Raw genomic sequence first — 19394 nt, forward strand, 5'->3', positions numbered from 1 at the left:
AGGCTGTCAAACTGTTGTTTTGCGTCCTTAGTCAGCAAAGCATTGTATAAACTTTCTAAGAGTGAGTAGATAAATTGTTTTGTCTGATAGTTGCTATTTTCTGTGGGTTGGAGGTAAGCAGCACAAAAAGAATGGAGAGCTGGTAAGATTAAGGCCATGTCAAACCAAGACAAGCACAAATCAGTTAAATTTAAGTAGGCATCATTCTGCCTTTTGCCCAATGGAGACTCGCTTGGGAGGAGCATACACCTCCCTAGCAAGGGCTGTATTTAAAAGCCATCACCAATCTTCTCAGAGATTGGTGCCAATGGAGGGCTGTAGCAAAGGGCTGTCTTGGAGTACTGATGGTTGTAGGTGAGCAACTGATTGGATGGCTGAGATGGTTTCTGTGTTGTGTTTTTGTTCTGCAGGATGTTGGGCATTCTCAAATTACTAGTTTTTAGTTAAAGAATGCATGAGTCAGGAAGGGTTTCAATCTTCTTTTCAGATGGAGAAAGAAACCAGGTTTTACTGCATTATTGGGCATTTTTATTACTGGTGGGGTGATTTGATGACATTAATTTCAACCATTCTACAATGGTACATTTTCATAATGGATATGAGGAATGGTTTGGCAAACTACCGGCCAAGAAGAAGCTGATAGTGCAGGCAAATGACTGCTGTCTATATGGATGTTCAGAGTCATGACTCCATATTACTTTGTTTTCTTCTTAAGTTGTCATTGATTATGAAGGTTGTTTTTTCAACAACTCCGTTTTCCACAACTGGGGCTTGACTTAACTCAGCTGGTTAGAGTGTGGTGCTGACGTGTAGGTAGCAGGCCCTGCCCTGCTCTTGTTTCCCAGCAATTAATTTTCAGAGAGATACTGCCTTTGAATCTTGAGGTTCCACTTAGCTTTGTCAGTTGATCTGTTAAACTCATTTTCTAAAAACTATTGAACACAAAAATTCAAACAGCTAGGCTGAGCTTCATTGTAGCATAAGTGGTCCCTAGCACACTGGACCCAGTGCAATGAAATTTTGTATAAACTATTGGGCTGTGAATGCAAACATAGAAACCTTGTATGTGGTATGTTTATCCCCATGATCCATCAGCAAGTAACAAGCTGTTTGGGCCAATAATCATTGATTAGACTGACCTCTGTAAAATTTGTCTAATCTCTGAATTTAAAATCAAAATCATAGAATTGTAGAGTTGGAAGGGATCCTGGGAATCATCTAGTCCAGCCCCCTGCAATGCAGGAATATGCAGGTGGCCTGTATGGGGATCGAACCCACAACCTTGGCATTATCAGCACCATGCTCTAACCATGATTCTTTTTTAGAAGACTCATGGCCATATCTTGTTGCAGCAAATTCTGTAAGTTATGTACTGTGTGGATCAGTTCTTCCTTCTGCCAGTCTTGAATTAACAGTAGGAATTAACAGTTATTAAGTTCCAGATAGTATTTAAAAAATTGTAATGACAAAAAAGTTATTACCCTAATATTCAATATTTTAAAAAACATACTTAAAAATGTGAAAACTAGTCAAAACAACAATATAATACAAGACTATTAAATCTGCAAGAATTAATTAAATAACACAGATTTTTCCTTCTGGCCTTCCTATTCCCAAGTCTCCATACTTCATTTGCACAGTGGTGTGAGCTGTGTGTGGTGGTCCCATACAACTAAGGAGCACATCTGAATGTTCCAAGCATGCGCTACAAATTTCTGTGCCATTGTATGCATGTTGGATGAGGCAGATGGGCACTGGGACAGAGTTGGTGTTCCTCTTGTGGGTTCCAGTCTGCAGAATGATCAATGTCCACAGAAGGGGAGCCCCAGAAGTCATGCAGGGTAAAGAGTTCTACCCATCACTTTCAGCTGCCTACCTGCCTCTTCGCTTTATCTTTGTTAGGATTTCTATTGCCCTAAGGCAGTATGATCTACCCACTTGAAATGAGGAGAAATAAAGTTCTCTTCATTCCAGTACCTTTTGTCTCCTATCCATCTGGCAGTTCTTTGAAGTTTGCATGTCATACAGGATGTTCCATGTCAGTAGATAAAGATCATGTCTGGATTTGCCATTCAAAATAATTACGCAAGACTACAGGTACATGTTGCTTTACTCCTTCAGAATCTCTTTGGTGTCCAGCAAAAAGAGCTGCACATGCTGAATGTCCCCAATTCACCCCCAGTCTGTTAATGAATGACTTTCTTCAGTGGTTGGACTGGGGGTGGGGGTAGGGAAACCCTGTATGAGACCTTGGAAAGCCTCTGTCAGTTGGAGTGGTCCAGGGATAGGGAAGCTCTGGTTCACTAACTGAAGTTGGATTACAACTCCCATGGATCATAGAATCATAGAATCATAGAGTTGGAAGAGACCACAAGGGCCATCGAGTCCAACCCCCTGCCAAGCAGGATGGTCATGGGTTCCCTACCCCTGGAGTATACTTTTCTAGGTAAATGGAACAGTGCTCTGACTCAGTTTAGGGCAACTTCATATGGAATATTCTTGGCATTTTCCCTCTGCCTCCAAGCTTTGCAGTTGGGAAAGAACGAAATACATGCTCATGCAGATACCATATGATTTTCAGTTGCTGTTCAAATCTGAAAGGCTGCTCCACAGTTCATTACAAAGGGATGGGTTTATATTACTTTTAGGGAGCAGCTGCAAGCCTTTATTCTCCTCCCCTTTCTGCAACAGTCAGATTGTTGTCTTTTCTTCATTTGGGGGGGTTAACTGCCAGTAGATGGTATAATGAGGTTAACCAAGATTCTATTCTATGTAACACAGAGACAAGAGGACCCTGGTGGTGCAGTGTTTTTTAAAATGCTGACTAGAAAGGCACGGCCTCTTTGCTGCAGGTTGGAATGTCTATGGTTATGGGGCTGTACACAGTGTTGTTCCCCTCTAGAAGACTACCTACTTGTCTAAATTGGTTTGGGAGTGTCTGACGTAAGAGATATTCTCAATCTGAATAGTACAGTTGCAAGTACAGACTTGTAGTGTGAGCTAATAATGGCCTATATATCAGCTGGACAGCAGAGGTTGGGATAAAATAGCTCTGCTCCAGTTCTACATACATGGCAATTTCTTAAAATGTGCTTGGGATAGCAGCTGTAGCCCTGGTCTCTTTAAAATCAGTGATTAGTGTGGGCAGAATTACAGCTGTGCAGACTATAGTGTAACTGTCAGATTCCTCTCCTGCTCCCAAGTAGCTTTTCCTACTTTGAACACTCTGCCAGGTGTCTTTCCTGCTTTGAGGGGTTGGGCTAGATGACCTTTGGATTCACTTCTAATTCTGTTATTCTGTGTACCTGCTTTTATGATCATTGCCCTATTAGTTGTTGGACTGCTTGTGAGTCAAAATATTTTATCAAAACTTTTAATCTCCAGCCCTTGTGCTTTCAGTAAGCCTCACTGAATGCATTGGTACTTGAATCTAAGTAAGCATGCACAGGATCAAGCTTTGCTCACTCTATTCAAATAAGCACTATTAACTTCTTTTCTTTCAGCTGCACCACCATGCCTGGATCTCTTCCTGTGAATGCTGAAGCCTGCTGGCCAAAAGATGTGGGAATAGTTGCTTTGGAGATCTACTTCCCTTCCCAATATGTTGACCAGGCAGAGTTAGAGAAGTTTGATGGCGTGGATGCAGGGAAATACACCATTGGCTTGGGTCAGTCCAAGATGGGCTTCTGCTCGGATAGGGAGGATATCAATTCGCTTTGCCTCACCGCAGTCCAGAAGCTTATGGAAAGGAACAGTCTCTCCTACAACTGCATTGGGAGACTTGAAGTTGGAACGGAGACTATCATCGACAAGTCCAAATCGGTAAAGACTGTCCTGATGCAGCTTTTTGAAGAATCTGGCAACACAGACGTGGAAGGCATTGACACAACCAATGCATGCTATGGTGGCACTGCTGCACTCTTCAATGCCATAAACTGGGTTGAATCCAGTTCCTGGGATGGTACGTTTGACATCTCAAGCAAGCAGTATTTCTTAGAATTTGCCAAAAAAAGAAAAGAAAAGAAAAAGAAAGACAAGGCATACAGAGATATGGAATTTAAATGTTATTAAATGTAATCCTGTAAATAATAGTCACTTCAGGACTATGAAGTCCTGGCTGTGATGTTCTTGTGATTTCAGGAGGGCTTGATAAAAGCTAATTCCTAGTCCATTGTGCTCATTCATGCTTAGTGGATATTACAAGAGGAAACTATGTTAGTGTTCAGAAGTAAAAAAAAGGCAGAGGGCAGTGATCCTTTGCAAATACCAAGCAGGGAGTAAGATTTTGCAGGAATACAATTGGCCTGTGAAGATGAGCTCATATCCCACTAAACCTGTTAATAGTTTCTTGTGCTGAGCCAGCACTTCACTCATCTGTACTGATCATACTATTGGTTGCAATGCAAACTAGCTGGTGGAATCAGGTTGGATAACATACTTTGAATCGGTGACTGTAGCATTCAATGCTTATGCTAATTGAAACCTTTCCCCCCCCCTCTTTCCAAACTTTCTGGTGACTCCTAAGCTGCCCATCTGCAATTGCCCTCAATTTTGTTCCTTGGTCAAAAATTATCTGTTTAACAGGATGTTTGTATGACAAATAGAATTGTGTGAGAAGAACTTTGTACGCATTAAGTATTGTGCATGTTAATTGGTGGCTGTGGGAGTTTAAGATTGACTTCTTGTAATCTTTTCCCCAGTGACCACGTAGCCCAATTCTCTGCATATTTACTTTGAATTCTGTAGGGCCTACTGTTAAGGGATTTGCTTCCAAGTACATGTGTATATAGCATTGCAGTCAATGTAGTCAGCAGTTGCCTCAGCTAAAAATGACTTTTATGCAGCTTTTTTACAGCATTTGTTTGTGTTTTTCAGGGCGTTATGCACTTGTTGTTGCTGGAGACATAGCAGTGTATGCGACTGGAAATGCTAGGCCAACTGGAGGAGCCGGTGCTGTTGCTATGCTTGTGGGACCAAATGCACCTCTTATTTTTGAGAGAGGTTAGTTTTCTCTTGCAGGCTAAATATTATTCATAGAGCAGATTCCAGCAGTATTTTAGTTCAAATGAACAGCTTGTGCAAGCATCCTTCACTTGTGAAATGCCACGAGAGCAAGCTAGTGCTAGATTGCCTTTTCCTAGATTGCAAACTATGCTGGTTTGTCCTTATGAGGAAAATTAAGCAGTTTTCCAGTTCACAGAATGAAAGCCATAAACCTGCATGTGTCCACTCCTCTACTACTCACATAAGCAGTCTACTCATATGAGCTGCAATCTCTGCAAGTGAGCTGCCTGGAACATCAGCCTGTTAAAATATTAACAAATAGCTAACTGTAGTGCTCGGCATTTAGTATTCTAGTATTCTTTTTCCTGATCACATTGGGAAGTGGAATAACTTTTCTGTTCACCACCACCTCCTACATCCACCAGATTAATCTTTGGTTGTACAAAGTGTATCTTATTTTTATTATTATTATGATTTATTGAATTTATATACTGCCCTATGCCCGGAGGTGTCAGGGCGGTTCACAGAATAAAATCAAAATATAAAACCACAACCTAATAAAAAAAAAACCAACAACAACCCAATATACCCCCCCAACCCCCCCCCCCCACATTTTAAAAGGGCATAGGATGTCAGTCATGTTTTGAGGTAAGAAGAGTACCTTATTAATGGACTTCACTGCAGCATTTCTTTCAAGTCTGGCTTCTTTTCCCTAGGATTGCGAGGGACCCACATGCAGCATGCCTATGATTTCTATAAGCCTGATATGGTATCTGAGTATCCTGTGGTTGATGGGAAACTGTCCATACAATGCTACCTCAGTGCATTAGATCGCTGCTACACTGTCTATCGCAAGAAAATCCATGCTCAGTGGCAGAAAGGTATGTCTTGCTAGAAAGTACCATTGCAGAATCAAGGTGTTTCTTTTTTCCCCATCTTCTCGGATCCTGTCCTCTTCCACAGAATTTGGAAAACTGTCACAGACTTAAAAACCATTCTGCCAGTTATGGCAAACGACTGCACAGAATTCTGCTGCTGGTTCAGGAGAGCAGTGTATCTTGTGTTTGAATGCCTACCACAAGCACACTATAGCCCGTTGTTCACACAGCTGCCCCTGCAGCGTGGGGTTACTGCTGAACATGCCCTGTATTAGATTTCATTTTGAAAAGTATTTTTACCCTGTTCTTCAGCTGCAAAAGGGTTCTGGGGTGGCCTGTGGTGATCAGTAATAAGATGGTCCCTGCTCTAGGCTTACAATCTAAAATAGAGAAGACAAAAAGAAAAGAGATTGGCTTCAAGGAGGAGGAAAAAAGTAAACCTAGGCAGGCATTCATTGCTATAATATTTCTAGCAGGGAAGCTCCTTGTTTGGTTGAGCCACAGTGGTCTCTTCCCCTTTGTCATGATATTCTTAAGGCAGGGGAGCAGCCTTTTCTGGATGGGGTGGATTTTTAAAGGAATTGACAATGAATGGTGAGAATGGGGTAGATGAGTAGTGCCGTAGTGGAGCAATAGATAAGAAACAGTTAGGTTGATTAGGAGGAAATCTTTTTGTTTCAAGAGTGGGGTGTGGGCAGGAAGATCTAGGCTCAGGCTATCAATGGTTACTAACCACAGTGACTTCCATTTTACCTTCACTGTTGGAGGCAGCATGCTGCTGAGTAGTAGTTGCTGGGACTCACATATGGGGACAGTACTTGGGTTGTGCTTGCAGGCTTCCCACGGGCATCTAATGGGCCTCTGTGAGAGCACAGGATGCTAGGCTTGGTGGGTTGTAGTCTGATACACCAGGGCTCTTCTGAGGCCAGGTTGACGGACACAAGAGTTGGTTCCAAGCATATCCAACAGCATGGGAGTAGGAAGTAGACAAGTATGCCATAAGCAAATGAGTTGTGTCACACAGTAGAAATGTGAAGGTAAGGTGTGAGAAGGGTGAGAAGTTGTTGGAGCAGAGGATTAAAATGTACTTAATCTCCAATACCAGAATGGGAAACCTGTTCAACTGCAACTCACATCAGCCCCACCCAGCATAGCCACTGGTCAGGAATGATGGAACGTGTAGTCCAAGTTTTGGAGAGCCATAAATTCCCCATCCCTGCTCTAAGCAAAGATCTGAGCCGATCCCAAATTTACCGTATTTTTCGCCCTATAGGACGCACCGGCCCATAGGACGCACCTAGTTTTCAGGGGGGGGGGGGAATCAAGGTAAAAAATATGATTTCCCCCCAGCAGCTCTGGGAGCAGAGGACAGGCTGCACGCAGCCTGTTCGCTACTCCAAGACCTTCTCCCTGCTTTTGCGGGAGGTGGGGGAATTCCCCCATCTCCCGCAAAAGCCCACAGGAGGGAGAAGGGACGGACTCGGCCAGACAGTCCCTTCTCCCTCCTTGGGGAAAAGCCCCCAAGAGCGACGCACTCTTTAAAGGCTGCACGGCTCCTGCGGGCTTTTCTAGAAAAGCCAGCAGAAGCCGCGGAGCCCCTTTAAAGAGCGCATGGCTTTTGCCTGCTTTTGTGGGAGGTGGGGGAATTCCCCCACCTCGTAGAAAAGCCCGTCCTCTGGGGCTGGCGATGGGGGAAGCACTGCTTTCCCCACTGCCAGCCTCAAAGCCGGGTTGGAGAGTAGCGGGAAGGCGTCGCGCGCCTCCCCGCTGCCCCCCATCCTCTGGGGCTGGCGATGGGGGAAGCGCTGTTTTCCCCCACCGCCAGCCTCAAAGCCAGGTTGGAGAGTAGCGGGAAGGCGTCGCGCACCTCTCCGCTGCCCCCCATCCTCTGGGGCTGGCGATGGGGGAAGCACTGCTTTCCCCCACCACCAGCCTCAAAGAGCAGACTCTCCTTAAGAGAGGAGCAGACAGCCTCAAAGAGCGCAGGCTCCGGAGGCTTCGCATTGCTTCTGCTGAAGCCAAGGAGCCTGCATTCGCCCCATAGGATGCACACACATTTCCCCTTCATTTTTGGAGGGGAAAAAGTGCGTCTTATAGGGCGAAAAATACATACGGTAGTTGGGATTTTAAATAAAAGGTAGTATAAAACGAATTTCATATTGCAGAAGTAAGAATACACAAATGTTAAAACTTGTAGCCTGATCTTTTGCTTGTTTACTTGGAAATAAGCTTTGCTGCGTTCAGTTCTTTCTCCCAAGTAAGTGTACATAGGACTTAGGCAGAATAGCATCCATGTCCTGTTTCTTTTTTTTATTTCAGAGGGAGTTGACAAAGACTTCACCCTGAATGACTTTGGTTTCATGATCTTTCACTCTCCATACTGCAAACTTGTACAGAAATCTGTAGCTCGTCTGTTGCTGAATGACTTTCTGAATGATCAGACACCCACAAAAGAAAATGGCATCTATAGTGGCCTGGAAGCTTTTAGGTAAATAAGAAAATTCTTCAGTACAAGAGAGACATTACGAAACATCCATAAACTTGTATCTGGAAGGAGTTCTATAGCTGACATTGATCTATTTTATGTTTGATCTTTTTTATACAGCTCTTAAAATTTAAGGGAGTGGATCTGGAATGCCCTTTCATAGCTGCCTGAAACTTTGTCTTGATAAGGTTCATCCTATGCAAAGATTTCTTGGAAAAAATTAGGTAGAAAAGAACGTATCACTAGGTTGATTTTTTAACAATAGTCGACAAACTGGGAGCAGTTAGCTTGATTTTAATATGTGAAGATAGCCTGGGGAACCCAAAGAGGATAAGGTTATTCTACGGTGTAGCTTAATCCTAATCACCATTACTTGGAAGTAAGTCCATGTGTGGAATTTACTTCTTAGTAAGTGACTCTCTTTTGCTATCTTATTCTGTTGCAGCAAATGCACCATCAAGGCTAACACATTTCTTGGTCTTGTTTGGATGATTGTATAATAAGCTGATAGGCGAATGAGGCTTTCATTTACACACACAACTATTTCTCTCCCCCCTTCTCCATATGACTGAATGCATTGTGGAAAGTCTGCAAAACCAGTGTTTCCATTTTGGACCAAACATGGGGAATCCCTGGAAGACAAGCTAGCATTTTAAAAACATGGTTTAAAGTTTAAGATCCCAGCTTCTTCTCAAAGGATATTGAAGAGCTAGAAAAGGTGTTAGAAAGGGTCAACCAAACTGAAGAAGGGACTGAAACATCTCTTCTGTGAAGAAAAGTTGCAACCTTTGAAGCTTCTTAGTTTAGGGAAAAGGTCAGTAAGGGTGGGGCAAACATGAAAGAGGTGTGTAGAGTTATGTATGGTATGGAGAAAGCAAGTACTGCTTTCATAACACACAATGATCTTGAAGTTTGTAAGATACAAGGCAAGCAGAAGGAAGAACTCTTCACATAGCACATAGTTAAATTATAGAAGATTTAGTGATGGCTCCCAACTTGGAAGTCTTTAAAGGGGATTAGACAAACTGATGATAGGACAAGGCTGTCAGCGGCTATGTTACCTTCAGGATCTGAAGCAATATGCCTCTGAACACCAGTTGCTGGGGATTGTGAACAGAAGAGGGCTATTGCACTCATGCCCTGTTTTGTAGGCTTCCCACAGGCATCTGGCGGGCCATTTGAGAACAGAATACGGGATCAGATGGGCCATCAGCCTGATCCAGTAGGTGTCTCTTAATGTTCAAAGGTTGTAACCAAAGTTTCTGGTTTAGAAAAAAAATGGAAACAATGGTTTTATAGACTTTTACATTGCACTGAGGCACATTGAGAACAGAAGGAGAGGAGCAGCTCCTTCACTATTGCCTGAACACGGCCAATGTGAAAGTTAGTACTGGAACTAAATATTGCAGTGTGTGACATCAAGTTAAAATTGTGCATGTTCTTCAGTATAATAAATTGGCTATATCAAATTGAAATAGGCATGACTGAAGGAAAAGTGATGTCTTGTGTAGCAAAATCTGGGTGCCTTAAAAAAAACAACCAACCTGGGATAACTTTAGAAATCAAATAGAGCAGATGAGGCATGTTTATAGCTTTCATAGCCTTCTGCTCTAGTAGTCTTTCAAGTTATTAGTTTTTCTTCTAAATGCTCCCCTTGCTATCTTCAGAGATGTAAAACTAGAAGACACCTACTTTGACCGTGATGTGGAAAAAGCTTTTATGAAGGCCAGTGCTGAGATTTTCAATCAGAAAACCAAAGCTTCCTTGCTTGTATCCAATCAGAATGGAAATATGTACACGCCTTCTGTCTATGGCTGCCTTGCTTCTATCCTAGCACAGTAAGTATGAAGGAAGGATCTGAAGCTGGGTTTGAGGTGTTTGTATAATTATCTGACTGACGTTGGGTATCAGATTCCTAAAGGACAGGCTTGCTTTAGGTAATGGCTCAGCCCCACATTCTTCTTGTGAATTAGTAAAAAGCAGAGTGCCTTTGAGCATGCACAGGGTGCCTTCCCTTCTTCACTGAGCGACCAACTTGTAACACCACACTTCAGAAGGAAATAATTCCCAGATATGAGTGCAACTACCAAGCAGTGCTGAACCTTGCTGCTTCTTGCCTTTTGAAACTAATTAAACACCATCTAAAGGTGATGTACAAAGTTGTTGAAAAGTCTGTGACAATTGTAACCGTATAGTTGAGCTGAATGACAAAATTTAAAGCATGAAGGTGACTTAATTGTAGATTAAAACTTCTCCAACAATATAGGTGGCAACTACCTATATTGGGCAGACAGCAGTAGGAACTGTGCTCCACAGGAACACACTCCACGCTGCTGTTTCTGCTTCAAACAAACCAAGACTAGCACACCTGTTTTATCAACATCTGTGTATCTTTGTAGCCAGATTCTGCATTTCCTTAGTATTCACATGTAGCATAAGTTATTTGGCATAACTCACTTGTGCAAGTCCAGACTTGGCAGCTGAAGAAAGAGGGAAGAGTCTGAACACTGGTAATCTTTGACTTGTGGCAGAACCAATAGCCTTCAGCTAAACTCCTACATGTTTGAAGATAATTACATGGCCAGTGGTTTCACTTTAGCAGAAAGAGAGGAAATGATTTGAAGGCAGTACAGGATGGAGACAGCTTATTACCTAGAGCTGCTGGCACTGAGATTGGGGATGAAGGTGGAAGGAAGCGTTCTATGTGCCCCAGGTTTCATTAATCTAGGAACAAGCCAACTAAATCTTTTAAGACAAATAATCACAAAATATTTGTGTATTAATCTTCTCTAATGTGCTTTTCACTAACACCTTGTTCTCTGGCGTGCAGGTATTCTCCTCAGCAACTGGCAGGACAGAGGATTGGAGTCTTCTCTTACGGCTCTGGGTTTGCTGCTACCCTCTACTCCATCAAAGTTAGCCAAGATGCAACCCCTGGTGAGTAAAATCACCAAGGTTTCCTATACACAACCACTTCTAAAGTTATTGTGTCACTGACAGTATCCAGCCAGTATTTTAATTCTTGTAGGGAGTTCATACAAGCAACATGCTGAAGAACCCATTAGCAGTAATTTATGACAAGAATGGCTTGTTGTACACAATTAAGAGTGTGCAACGAAAAGCACTGAGTCTATCTAGCTTTGGGTTATGACTGCTATAGCACAGTGGGGATGATTTATATGCTCAGTGATGATTGCAGAAATACTGTTATAAGGGAATGCTATAATACATATTATTTTATACTTCTTGAATTATCTCTGGTATTAATCTACATAGATAGATGATCCAGTTTAGGAAATGCTAGCTTTAACAGGTTTGGTTTTTTTTTGGTACAATTTTGTGTTTTTATTGTTATAAATCACTTCTGGATATAGCAGTATATAAATATTTTTCATAAATAAATAAATCTCCATTTCTGGGCAGTTTTTAAGAATAGAGGAAGTTGCCACTAAATAGCTGGGTTAAGAAAGGTGCCTTGCTATGTAACATCTTGCATAAATTTGAATGCATTGCTTATGGTAATAATGGTGAAACTTATTGCAGTGCTAAGGTGTAGCCTTGTGCAGTGTGATGTTGGCAGGCTGGTTTTGGGCAGGCTCTAGCTTGTGAGCCATTTTGGCAGGAACCTAACTCCTATTTCTGAACAGAGTCTAGCTCAGGGTTGTGGAACCTGTAGCCTCTTCCAGCAGGCTCTTCTTAAGTTCTTAGCCCTCCATAGGTTATTGGGTGTCAGTGGTTAGGGATTTGCTGCCCAGGTGTTGCTGGGTTACAACAGATCTGGCCTCATCTCTGGCCTCTTATGAGGTTTTGAGAACTTAGGAAAGGGCGTGCTATGTCTTGATATAACAATTAATGAACTTTTACTACAGTGTTACTATAGCTAGCTATATTCCAAGAGGGTTATGTTGGAAAAATAGCCCCCGCTCTTTCATAGTATAATAAGAAATCAAGATGCTGCTGTTTTTAACTTGTATTCTTTAACTTGTATTCTTGTAACTTGTATTCATTGTCAAATCATGGAATTGTCGAGTTGGAAGGGACTAATAATTCTTTCTAGAAAACGTAAGTTACTGCTTTCTACTGCAGGCTCTTCTCTGGATAAAATAACAGCAAGCCTCTCTGATCTGAAAGCAAGGCTCGATTCAAGGAAATGCATCTCGCCAGAGGTGTTTGCAGAAAACATGATGCTTAGACAAGATACTCATCACTTAGGTAAGTGATGGTGGGATTAAGTTCGGCAAATGTCTGCCATAAATTCAGTGATAGCCTCTATTAGGCAACCGTTGATGATAAAGCAGACCCCAAAAGCTTATTTCCCTTTTTAAAATAATAAAGTTGGCTTCCAAGCCTTCTGGTTGTTGTAAGAGATGTATAACAACATGATGGTTACAGCTTTGACTTGAAATATTTAGGTAACTCTGTCCATATTGAACTGGCAAAAGGCTTTTCTTTTCATGCCAAAAATGGGCTTGTAAATTAACCATGAATTAAAACCGCAGTCAAGAGGACAGCAGGACCTGGTTCTCAACTTCTCATGTCTTCAGATTAACAACTTCATGGTGGATCTGAAAATCTTATTGTGCTGTAAGCACTGAAGTAGTTGACAAAAGTGTCTTGTGTGCCCCATTTCCACAGCTCCACCAGAGTGTGATGATGATGATGATGATGATGATAATAATAATAATAATAATAATAATTAATAATATATTATTCATACCCCGCCCATCTGGCTGGGTTTCCCCAGCCACTCTGGGCGGCTTCCAAAAGAATATTAAAATACTGTGATACATCAAACATTAAAAGCATCCCTAAACAGGGCTGCCTTCAGATGTCTTCTAAAAGTCTGGTGGTAGTTGTTCTCTTTGACATCTGGTGGGAAGGCATTCCACAGGGAGGGCGCCACTACCGAGAAGGCCCTCTGCCTGGTTCCCTGTAACTTGGCTTCTCGCAGTGAGGGAACCGCCAGAAGGCCCTCGGCGCTGGACCTCAGTGTCCGGGTAGAACGATGGAGGTGGAGACGCTCCTTCAGGTATACTGGGCCGAGGCCGTTTAGGGCTTTAAAGGTCAGCACCAACACTTTGAATTGTGCTCGGAAACGTACTGGGAGCCAGTGTAGGTCTTTCAAGACCGGTGTTATATGGTCTCGGCAGCCGCTCCCAGTCACCAGTCGGGCTGCTGCATTCTGGATTAGTTGTAGTTTCCGGGTCACCTTCAAAGGTAGCCCCACGTAGAGCGCATTGCAGTAGTCCAAGCGGGAGAGAACCAGAGCCTGCACCACTCTGGCGAGACAGTTCGCGGGCAGATAGGGTCTCAGCCTACATACCAGATGGAGCTGGTACACAGCTGCCCTGGACACGGATTTAACCTGTGCCTCCATGGACAGCTGTGAGTCCAAAATGACTCCCAGGCTGCGCACCTGGTCCTTCAGGGGCAGTTACCCCATTCAGGACCAGGGAATCCTCCACACCTGCCCGCCTCCTGTCCCCCAGAAACAGTACTTCTGTCTTGTCAGGATTCAATCTCAATCTGTTTGCCGCCATCCATCCTCCAACCGCCTCCAGACACTCACACAGGACCGTCACCGCCTTCACTGGTTCTGATTTGAAAGCGAGGTAGAGCTGGGTATCATCCGCATACTGATGAACACCCAGCCCAAACCCCCTGATGATCTCTCCCAGCGGCTGCATGTAGATGTTGAAAAGCATGGGGAGAGGACAGAACCCTGAGGCACCCCACAAGTGAGAGCCTAGGGGTCTGAACACTCATCCCCCACCACCACTTTCTGAGCACGGCCCAGGAGGAAGGAGCGGAACCACTGTATGACAGTACCCCCAGCTCCCAGCCTCTCAAGACGGTCCAGAAGGATGTTATGGTCGATGGTATCAAACGCCGCTGAGAGATCCAGCAGAACTAGGAAACAGCTCTCACCTTTGTCCCTAGCCCGCCGGAGATCATCAACCAGTGCAACCAAGGCAGTTTCAGTCCCATGATGAGGCCTGAATCCCGACTGGAAGGGATCCAAATGGATGGGTGGAGGCATTTCATATTCTTCTTTGGGAGCGTTGCAAGCCTCCTGTGCATCTTCTTATAGAGAAGACAGCGAAGGCGCTTGCCTTCCCAATACCCTTGAAGCATCTGAAGATGAAGCACAACTTGCTTCAGTTCTCTGCACTTCCATGTGACATAGCACTAATCCCTTCATGTTGTGTGTCTCTTGCACAAGATGAAAGAAACCAGAACTTTTCCAGCATGACTCTGTATGTAGTGAGGTCAAAGATTAAGCTAACACCAGGAGTAAGCTCTATTCTGTCTTTTTATAGCCAATTATATTCCACAATGTTCAGTGGATGATCTGTATGAGGGAACATGGTACTTGGTGCGAGTGGATGAAAAACACAGAAGAACCTATGCTCGTCGCCCCGTGCTGGGTGATGGGCCCTTGGAAGCAGGAGTGGAAGTTGTTCATATGGGCCTTGCTCATGAGGTAAGTGTAAAAAGTCTCTTTAATTTATCCTTTTAAAACATCCAAGGGTTAGTGCACTCCTAAAGAAGCAGACCACAGAATTGAACACTACCCCCACCCCAATCTGCCTTTAATGTGATTCATAGATATCTTGGCACTGATATGAACAGTTGTTTAGGCTTACCAGTTTCCTTGCTTGAGTGGAAGTGATAATAGTACCCCAGCCACTGTGGGCAGCTTCCAACAGATATAAAAGTATAATAAAACATCAAGCATTAAAAACTTGCCCATGCAGGGCTGCCTTCAGATGTATAGTTATATATCACATTGACATCTGATGGGAAGGCGTTCCACAGGGCGGACGCCACTACCTGGAAGGCCCTCTGCCTGTTTCCCTGCCTGCCCTCTTCAGTTTCTGGTTAAGCAGGGAAACCAGTAACCCTTAACTATTGTTTAAAGTTGGTACTGGCATACCTATGAACTGAAGCTAAGGTGCACATGGGCCTGGGAAAGAGGAGGGGAACATGCTTTCCAGGAAGGAATGTTCAAAGATGTGGTCTGCTTTCAATCTCTTTAAAAATGATTCCCTGCTCCATTATGGGTGGAGCAGCCACAGCAAAGGGTGGCTCTTTGCTAACCTTTCCTTTTTTTATTTCTCTTTGTTACCAAAACTAAATTACAGATAATTAAGCACATGTAGCGGATGTGTAACTGCTCTTCCAGTAAGTTACAATCTTCAGTAATCTATAAACCCTGTCAGATCACACATCCCCTCCCTTTCCCTGCTCTTATGTTATTTGGTTCTTCTCCCACTTACCTCCGCAGTTTGTCAGTCTCTTTCTCTCTCTCCCCCCACCCCTTGTGCACTCTGCCCAACTTCCATTGTCGGGCATACAAAATATTTTGCTGTCATTGATAAAATAACACTAACATATTTTATCAGCTCCAGCAAGATATTTTTTAAATCCTTTCTTAAGCCTGTAATATGAAATTTCACAAGTAATCTCAGCAGTCCTGTCCCAATATCTAGAAACTTTAGGGAAACCACACCAAAATGCAAAAAGAAAAATACTTGGCACTAAGCAAGACACAATTCCTCTGCTTATAGTATTTACCTTGTGAATTCTGTCTTAGTTTTTGTGGCCTCATATCCCATCTCTCTTTGTAGATTGGGTTTTCATTACATTTAGACATGGATAATGGCAGAATTTTTCCCTGTTATAAAACATGCCCAACTATTTCATGATACTGCTGTTGAAAGTTACCAAAATCATTGCAATAATTGATGGATACGCTATAAATCTGGGATATGATATTCTTTGGATTTTCTTCTGTCAGTGATTCCTCCATTTCAGATACTTGTCCATTTTGTTGTAATCAACCCCATTACAGAATACCAAATTCGATAATATTGATGCAAATCTTCAACCCAGCGTTCTCCAACTCATGCCTTCCAGCTGTTGGAGAAGGCTGCTGTGTAACCTGACATTCTTTGAACAACTTCTAAGACAGGAACGTTGCTGTTCTCAAATTAGTTCTAGAAATCTAAATATAATCTATGTTGTGTCCAACTCTGAAAACTTAATGTGCAGGATAGATTCCAATGGAGAATTGTCTGGACAAAGTATTTGGAACTAAGTTACTGTTGCCTAATACCGGGGCTTTCTCAATGAGTCTTGAAACAAAATTAAAGTAAGATAATTGGCAGCTGTGCTTTTAAATAATGTGTTCTAATCTGTGGCTTTCCCCCCTCCCCCCCTTCCAGCATATCCCTAGCCCTGCCAAGAAAGTACCAAGAATTCCTGCAAAAACAGACTCAGAAGCCGTTGCTGTTTCCCTTTCCAATGGGGAGCATTAAGAGACCTCTGTGAGGTGGGAGTTGGAAAAGTTGGGGAGGGCTGGGGATGTATACGGGAGTAACTGTTAATACCCATGTTTTGCTGTACAGTACTGCTTAGTTGGGAGCATGAAAAACTGTTAATCTTGAGGCTCTGTCTTTTGATGCAGTTTGTTGATACGTAGTTAAATAACACTAAAAAAAGTTTGCTGGCTCCTTGGAACAGAAATGACCAAGGGCTCTTTCTAAGAAACAACTGTTTTAAAACAACAGCAAATGGTTCAAGAATAGGTACTTAAATTTACAGAGGGGTAGCCATGTTAGTTTGTTGCAGCAAAAAAGACAGCAGAGCCTTTTGGCATCTTAAGTTTAGGTCTACAGTTGCTTATGCTGTAAAAATATATCACTTAATCTTTAAGGTGCCACAAGAATATTTGTGTTTAGTTTAAGCTTGGGAAGACTTCAGTTGTGCTTGCCCTACTCTATTTTAATGAATTAATATCCAGAGTGGAGGTGAGACTTTTTAAAGCCATTATGGAGAAAAATTAATGTGACCTAAAGCTACTTGTGAGTCATTTTATCTTAAATGTTAGGGTCCTATGTGCCTTAACAGTATAAGCACCCGGTCTCTTAAATACAAGCCTTGTTCCATCCCCTCAAAACATGCTATGCATTTGAAAGGGGATAATTGGCTTGTTTTTCAAGGTGCTATTAATTGGAGAAAGTCCCCCCCCCTTGACATATTGGTTCAAACCCATCTTGAAAGTTGGAGGTCTGTGACATGGTTTCCAGTTGTATGCTTATAATATTAAAAGCTCCTCTCACCTCCCAGAAATCATTTTGCAAAGCTAAGAAGTGCATGCATTTGGGGAGAGAACACTCTCTCTTGCCCCAAAGTGCTCTTGGTGGCTACTTAGAAATAGTTGGAAAGTTAATTCCTTTTGAACCTCTTGTATGTAATCTTTTATAAAGGTTGCTTAAGAGCAGGCTTTGCCATACTCTGCTTCTACAAAAATGCAAAAGCTCAGCCCAAGAGCCATGATTTGATCCTGAACTTTTTGCTCCTCACGATTGTTTTAGCTGTGTGGTGTGGGGTTCTGCAAGCTGTAGCTCTGAGGTCATGTATAAATAGCTTCATATCTCAAACATATTTAAAACTCCATTTCACTTCTGCAAGGAATACTCAAAAGGCTGCAATCCTCAAAGCACTTACCTTAGAATAGGCTTGAACAACTTGTGACCCATTGAGTTGAACACTGCTCACCAGCTATGTATGATGGCTTGCCGGGTGCTTGCTAAAACTGACCTGTGTTGGCTGCCTGCCAGAGACTTGGGAAAAAATGGTATGTGTTGAGAACCTGGCTGGGCATATACAGGGCTTGTGAGGTGTGCCTTTGGCCTGCAAGTTGTTCTGCTCTGGAACGGTCCTGTTTATTAACATACACTTGCTGTAGTGTAAGTGCTTTGGCCATTGCAAGTATATTGGGTGGGCCTGGATGAACTGGAAGCAAAGGGAAAGACAGCTCCTGGCTTGTAAAATACATTGTGTTTACACTAAACTTACACAATTTGTCCTGTTTTTATTTTGCTTTGAAATACTTCTTAATTAATGCATACTGTGCTAAGTTACAAGATGTGGTGTTTGGGGGTTCTGTAGTTTGTTTGTTTTTTGAAGCAAATTACTTAGGTTTGATATGGCTTGTTGGGGGAAAACGGTTTGATTTACACCACTTTTTTGTCCATTTGTGCCAAGTGCTGTGGCTAGATAAAACAAAGGAGAGGATCCCAAGCTTGGTTTTTGTTCACAGGCTGGTGATGTATCAAGTCCATTGCAGGCAATGGACAGGCTAAAAACAGCAGCACCAAATCTAACATTTATAAACCTCAAAAGCAATGAAGCAGATGCCTTGCAAAATAAACACTGAGCTATCTGAACTGCCCATGTTGGTGTAGTTATGCTTTGTATCCAAACCAAGGAGGATGAACTGTGGCTGCCCAGAGGGCTGATCTGATCAAGCAGATGAGTTGTCAGTGGCCTCCACATTCAAGACTTACCCTGCTGGAATTAGAAGGGAACAGGGTGAACCTCAATATTTCCTGAACAGCAGTGGGGAGGGGGGCTGGACTTAGATGACCCTTGCAGTCCCTTCCAACTTTATAATTGTACAATTTCTCTTTAGGAAAATCACAGATCACAATGTTACAGACATGGGAGGAGGAGAAAAACTGGGTAAAATACTGGGTGCTATTCATTAGGTGCCTGCAGATGTGTATTTTCAGGACCTGCCCTCTTCCTGTGACAGAAAATTGCTTTAACTGTTTTTAATGCTGAAACTTAAATAGTTGTAACTTATCCTGGGACCTACTAGTGAAGGGCAGGTAATAAATTTAATAATAGTGTTAACTATTATCATTACTTATAATGCAAACATAACCAGGAAGACCACCTAAAGGATTCCCACACTACCCAGTGCATGTGAGGCAAGAGTTCACCTATATTAACGGACCTTAACATGCTGTCTAAACTCACCCAAGTGAAATGCACCGTGTTAGTTCCAGACAGCAGCCTGAGCCAAAATTCTAATCATGTTTACTCTGAAGTCCTACTGGGACTTGCTGCATGATAACTATACTTAAAATTGTTCATCTACTTGGGAGTGGGACTAAACCCCCACTAAACACAGTGTGACTTTAAACATATAATGGAATTGTACTGCACATTTATCA

At 42.7% G+C, this 19394-nt stretch overlaps 1 protein-coding gene across 4 annotated transcripts in view; it reads left to right on the plus strand.

Annotated features, from left to right (window-relative positions):
- Window positions 1–18607, plus strand: part of HMGCS1 (3-hydroxy-3-methylglutaryl-CoA synthase 1) — a 28051-nt gene extending 9444 nt beyond the window's left edge. For 3 of the 4 annotated variants that reach the window (XM_081212963.1, XM_081212964.1, XM_081212962.1), the window contains 9 exons: window positions 3504–3961; window positions 4876–5001; window positions 5721–5885; window positions 8202–8370; window positions 10035–10205; window positions 11198–11304; window positions 12454–12579; window positions 14688–14851; window positions 16596–18235. In XM_081212963.1, coding sequence (XP_081069089.1) covers window positions 3514–3961; window positions 4876–5001; window positions 5721–5885; window positions 8202–8370; window positions 10035–10205; window positions 11198–11304; window positions 12454–12579; window positions 14688–14851; window positions 16596–16688 — 1569 coding nt within the window. In that variant the 5' untranslated portion in view covers window positions 3504–3513 and the 3' untranslated portion in view covers window positions 16689–18235. Of the gene's footprint in view, window positions 1–3503; window positions 3962–4875; window positions 5002–5720; window positions 5886–8201; window positions 8371–10034; window positions 10206–11197; window positions 11305–12453; window positions 12580–14687; window positions 14852–15512; window positions 15553–16595 lie in introns of those variants that run through there. The other variant, XM_081212961.1, reaches the window with a different exon arrangement.
- The last annotated feature ends 787 nt before the right edge of the window (window positions 18608–19394 follow it).

The sequence above is a fragment of the Podarcis bocagei genome (assembly GCF_964188305.1).
Source record: "Podarcis bocagei genome assembly, chromosome: 11".
Taxonomy (NCBI): Eukaryota; Metazoa; Chordata; class Lepidosauria; order Squamata; family Lacertidae; genus Podarcis; species Podarcis bocagei.